Source organism: Aethalodelphis obliquidens, unplaced genomic scaffold (genome assembly GCF_003676395.1).
Source record: "Aethalodelphis obliquidens isolate GAN/ISIS:26980383/991018 unplaced genomic scaffold, ASM367639v1 scaffold15, whole genome shotgun sequence".
NCBI lineage: Eukaryota > Metazoa > Chordata > Mammalia > Artiodactyla > Delphinidae > Aethalodelphis > Aethalodelphis obliquidens.
In genome coordinates, this window is record NW_020837959.1 from 9,693,041 (window position 1) to 9,699,040 (window position 6,000).

General features: G+C 39.4%; 1 protein-coding gene across 1 annotated transcript in view; it reads left to right on the plus strand.

Moving 5' to 3' along the window:
• Nucleotides 1-6,000, plus strand: part of NALCN (sodium leak channel, non-selective) — a 282,164-nt gene that overhangs the window by 208,593 nt on the left and 67,571 nt on the right. Inside the window, exon 17 of the mRNA XM_027115885.1 lies at nt 3,232-3,305. Coding sequence (XP_026971686.1) covers nt 3,232-3,305 — 74 coding nt within the window. The remainder of the gene's footprint in view (nt 1-3,231; nt 3,306-6,000) is intronic.

The following is a 6,000-nucleotide window of genomic DNA, read 5'->3' on the forward strand; positions in this document are numbered from 1 at the left end:
AAACCTGAGTGTGATGAAACTCAGAATCCAGTTGCCAATTTGCAGAAAGTACAGAGGACAGAAGAACATGGTGAACTATACCATGAATGTACACTTAGCAAAACCAGGCTCCAGGAAGCTATGGGTCAAATGGCCCAGGATCTTCAACTGTAAAGGGGAAAAAAAGAGGAACCTGTAGATTAAAACACCTAAAGGCAGTGCCAGAAAATTGGCTCGACCCGTCCATTGCTATGCCCTTCAGCTCCAATGTATTCAACCACAGATAACTCTATGCAAAATGATTTGAAGTTCCAGGGTCTTGAATTCTATGTTCAAGTGCACAATTCTGGGACAATCTTGTAAATTAAAATTTTAAGACTTAAAAAAATCACTTATGTTTTGTTTGAACATTTAAATTTAATGTATTTGTTTTTGATTATTAATTCAGTCACAGAACAGTTATCTTGTGGAGCTGAATGTATCAGGTTTGCAAATATAAAATCACCCAAAGAAAGAGGCTTTTCAACTAATCTTTTATTTTTTTCAATTCAAATGCTATGTAAATATGTCACCCGTACCCTTCTTTTTAAGTCCTGCATTTCTGATAGGTTTATATCCAGAATGAACAGTTACACCTTTCATAAGCTGTAATTCCTTAAGTGCTTTGATCATTATTTCAGGTCCTGTCAGTATCTTCTGGAGCCAGAAGAGGGCACTGCAGAGCAGTGTAGCTGGTGCTGTCGGCTGAAAGAACTGCGCAAAGCTTTACTAAAGAAATAGGAGAACTAGATAGTCACTACAGGCCTTCTTTATTTACCAGCAGAAAGAACAGTTTCTAAATACATATCAAGGCTATCAAATACAGGTAGGTAGGTAGATAGATTAGGTAGATAGATAGCTATAGATATCTCCTTTCTTCTTTCAAGAATATCCCAAACCTGAATTGAAGTTATTCTATTATGGTGTTTATTCTTCTGCTTATTCTGTTGTTAGTTACAAAAGCAATTTTCAAGGACTCCTTGGTACAGATTAATAGCATATTCTGTTTTGCCTGGTTCAAGTTTAGGACAAAGGAGATTTGGAAGCCCTTTAGAAACCATGTGCAGTGCAAGAAGTAATTTGGAAACAATACAACACATGTTGTCCCCAGTGTCCACAAAGGTTTTTCCCAACGTGAAGAACACTGTTTTAAGTGTCAGCTGCCCAATTACAGGGGCAGAAGCCGGGTGATTGAGTTCAGACCATCTCCTTACACTAGGGGAAAGATGGCTAAGGCCTGTCTTTGTCCTTTGAAGATGAAGCAAGAGTAGGATCCACAGTTCTCTCCTGAAACTTGCCTTCCCGGGGCCTCTGTAGCCTGGGCCCTTTCATAACTGGTGAGCACTTTCAGCTGAGTCTTCTATCTCCAAAGTGATTCTAAACAATGTTCCTCAGGAGATGTGCTGTCACCTCGGGGAGGTTCAATCAACGCACAAAGTCACTCGTCAGCAGAGGAGAGAAGATGTAAGAAAGTTTCATGATTCGATCATGGTAAACAGCCTTTTGTGTGTTACCCTGAAAATATAATTTCAAAAAGAAAAAAATGACTTCCATTCTAGTTTCCTTATCTATACATTAATTTATTCTCCCAAGAGTTCTAGTGAGTAATGAAACCAGCTCAGTTTTTCATTATTGGAAACAAAAGAGTGTACCACCTCTCCTCACGTGAGGGAAATTGCCAGTGTGTGCAGTGATCCTTCCCTTCATTACAGATTTGCTGTGAAATAGGAAAGTTCTCTTGCTAGTGATGATGCTATGTAGGTTGTCAGCTGTGGTGTGATGACCAGCACTTTCCCAGCTCTGGCAGTATGGCCACATGGGTTGACACTATAGCATTCATTTATAGGTTTGTTTGCAGATTGGAGCTCTGTGACTTTGTACCTCAAGTTACCCATCTCTTGTTCAAGAGAAACTGGATGTTCTATTTTTTCTGAATACGGAGTTATTCTGTCTCCTGCTTGATTTTCCTCCCTCAACTTTGTTTGAAAGTGTTTCCTCCATTCTCCTTGCTTAAAGGACCGCCTAGCTCAGCACTTGCACAGGTAGTTTGCACCAAGTTAATCTGCCCTGTGCACATTTCCAGCTTTAGTCCTTCACCCACTGCTTCCTTCGCTTGTAGAAATCTTAACTATCCTTCAAGGCCCAATACGACTTCTTCAATCAAGTCTTTGCTAACTATTTGAGACACACCTAGCTCTCCCCGACCCAGAGCCCTGCAGCCCCCCTTATCTTTTCTATGGTGCATAGCACCTAGCATTTTACTCGCTACTGTACCCTGCTTTTTACTGATAATCTCATGACTCTCCAATAGTCACTAAAATCATACTAAGTGCTCAGGAAATCTAGTCTAATCTATTGATCAAAATGAATGGGACATTGTCTAAGTACCTGAGGTCTGCAGCTACACTTCCTAGTTATTGAATCTTCCCAGGCTGGTGTTGTCTCTCTTCTTTCTCTGCCCTTTTCCTGCCCACCCTGGATCCCTGTACACCTGTCACCAATCTTCTGTAACTATCAAGCAGTACAGAGCTGAGTCTGTGGAGTGTATCTTCTGGTTTGTAGCCAGCCTCCAGGATTTTTATTTCTTAGTCCTTTTTCCTGGGTTAATTTCATCGTCGCCAAGGAGGAAGAAACCTTGAAAGTTTGTCTCATTTGTCTCTATGTCTATAGGCAAAACAGTTCTTAAACTCATCATTCAGATTAGTATTGGGTCCCAGAATCAGATGTAATGTGGATTAGACAATATTTTACTAAACGACGGCAATAAGGGTCCAGTAGTCATTGCAACATTAAATTCTTTGGAAACTGAAAACCCTATTCGGATGTAAGGAGACATTACTACCAACAAGCATAGCCAGCGTGTCGCCCCCAAAGCTGTGACACGTGGCCTCACAAGCTCGTTTACAGTTCTATTCAAATAAAAGTAAAGATAGAAATTAAAATTAAACGATAGAATCAATCATGATGAAAAAAATTCATGTGTATTGTTTTCATAGTGTTTTGTTTTGTGTGTGTAATGATTTGTCAGTATATTTCCCCTTTACACTCTTTTTTTTATTTTTAACATTTTTATTGGAGTATAATTGCTTTACAGTGGTGTGTTAGTTTCTGCTTTATAACAAAGTGAATCAGCTATACATATACGTATATCCCCATATCTCCTCCCTCTCCCCTTTACATTCTGAAACTAAAGTCACACTCATGATTTTACAGCTTCGCAAGTCTGTCTTCAGCATCAGGGCGAGGAACCTTCTAGAAAAGGAGACCGCAGTCACTAAAATTTTAAGGTAACATCGTTTAACACTGATACATATTTAAATACAAATAGGATTAAGTTAAGCAAAAAGGAGCTTTTTTTAAAATAATGAAGTAATTTTCTGAGTATCAATATATACTTTCTGCTACAGAGTAGGTTTGGGTAACTATGTACTTAAAAATAATGTCAAACACATCATTAACGTCTCTCCTGAAAAAGTAATGTTTTATTAGTGCAATCAGCCATTTTTTCTCTTTCATGCGCTTTAACATAAATTATAAGTATAAACATTTACAGAAAGATGAAAATAACTTTTATTTTTACAGATTTTGTCCTTTGTGATCTCTGAAGGACAAATCACAATCTAAGGGAAATATGGTAAAAGGGAAAGCTTTTTAATTATTAAAAATAAATGTATTTAAAATCTATAAGAATCAAAAGCATATCCATTTTAGAATGCTTATAAAATAAGCATAAGCACATAATTTTAATGCTGCTTTCTAAAATCTGCCTTGAAGTGTCAGAAAGGAAAATTAAGCTAGCTACTTAAGGGTATTTTATAAGACTATGTTTTATAAGACTATGTTTTATAAGACTGTGTTTTATAAGACTATGTTTTAATATAAAGTAACATGACCATTATAAAAATGCATAAGTATTTGGAATATAATTTATTCGTTCCTGTATTACATAGACATGTATAAGAAATACACCTAAATATTGGAGCTGGAGGTGGAATGGCTGACAAGGTTAATAGATAAATTCGTAGTAGGAAGCCCTGTCCAAACTGTGCTAAAGGGAAGGAGTTTGATCCTCTTCTACTCCACCTGAGTTATTAAGAGTAGTCATGGAAGCATTTTGCGAGAATTTCTATCACTATAACTTGGATAACTGGAATGAGGAAATAAGGCTAATAGATATGATTTGAGAAACTATTTTGACTTTGTAACACTACCTGAAATTTGTATGCTAGACACAATCCTAACTCATCGAGACAGAATTCTGTGTATTTATTCTTTATGTTGGCTGACGATTCATGCATACAGTTGAGTGTGTGTTGGAGTCCCTTCTATGAGACGAGAATAAATATTTCTGGGGCTTAGATATTATCACCGAAGAATATGATGAGATGAAACTGAAAGGTCTCATTGAAATAGAGAAAGGAGAGCTTCTAAGCAAATATAACCACCTGTGAACCAACTTCAGTTTGCTTCCAACTGGCTCAATCCTGGCGTTACCATCAGATAACACCACGAGTCTGGCCTCAAACACTACGTGGTCCTCCAGGTTCTTTATCCAGCTGGAATTGTACTAGACACGTTAATGGCACAGTCAGTCCCTAGGGTCTTGAAGACTCTCCCTGCTCACACAAAACAGGTCATGAGCTGGGTGCTGGATTTCTGGTTCACCCCCAGGACCCAGAAACCACCCACGAGGAGATCCTAATATCCAGAATCTACCTGCCAGATTAGGAATCAAGTGACCTTACTGACCTGCCCAGAATACGTTTCCAGAAGGTGCCCTAGAGGTTCCCAGAGACCTTCAGAGCAGAGGCAGACAGGGACCCTTGGAAGGAGGTGACCCCCATACACCCCCGTTCCTGTGAACTCTTTCTTAAACTTGCCCTTCCACTTTCCCTCTTCCACCACCTTTCCTACCCACCTTCTCCCAGTTTACAAAAGAAAGGTGGTGCTCCCATCCACCCAAAAGAAAGGTGAAGCTCTAGGGTGCACTGGTCTGAGATGTCCAGTCCTCTGGGTGGCCGAACACAGGGGCTGTTCCCACATGGCTTTCCCAGAACGAGGGCCCCATCGGCAGCATGTTATTGTCCATCCAACCGACAGATTTTTGGAAAACTTCCTTCCAAGACTTCATCTGCCTTAGAGTTAGGCCTTAGCAATACATGGATGTCACAGGGACCTGTGTTAACATGTTATTTGAATTGAAAAATAACGATCAGACTTCTGACAGATTCGCTGATTGGTTTGGCAATAAAAACTCACTTCGTACCCACGAAGGGTCATAACATTGAATGGACTGGATGGATGAGACGCCCCAGTATTTTCCCCAAGTTATATTAAAGCACATATACAATAATGCTAGAAAATACATCCTTTACTGCTAATTGACATTATGCGTGGAACATTTAGTTGTTGATTTTTAAAAGTACAGAAGTGGTTTTAAAAAGAGAAAATTTATGAGTACCTGAGCAGAAACAACAACTAAAAAAGAAAAAAAAAAAAAGAGAAGAGAAATTAAAAAGAAAAGGAAAACATTTACAGTCACCTGGGGCCAATGGTTCAAATAGCCCTACACAAATTGGAGAGGAAGGAAGGTTTCCAGCACTCTCCCAGGGTCTCTGGGCTCCCACCGACCCTCTCCTCCCCCAGGCCTCCCCCTTCTCTCTGTTAAGGAAGTTCTGCCAGGTGACTTAGAAGCGGAAAGACAAATACTATATGATGTCACTTACACGTGGAATCTAAAAACAAAGTCAAACAGCAAGAAACAGAGAGGAGATTGGGGATTGCCAGAGGCTGGGAGGTAGGAGAGATGAGGGGATGTTGGTCAAAGGATACACGTTTCCAGTTTTAAGTTCTGGAGATCTAATGTCCAGCATGGTGACTGAAGTTAATAATATTGGATTGTACACTTAAAATTTGCTAAGAGAGTAGATCTTGTGTGCTCACCACATACACACACACACACACACACACACACACACACAC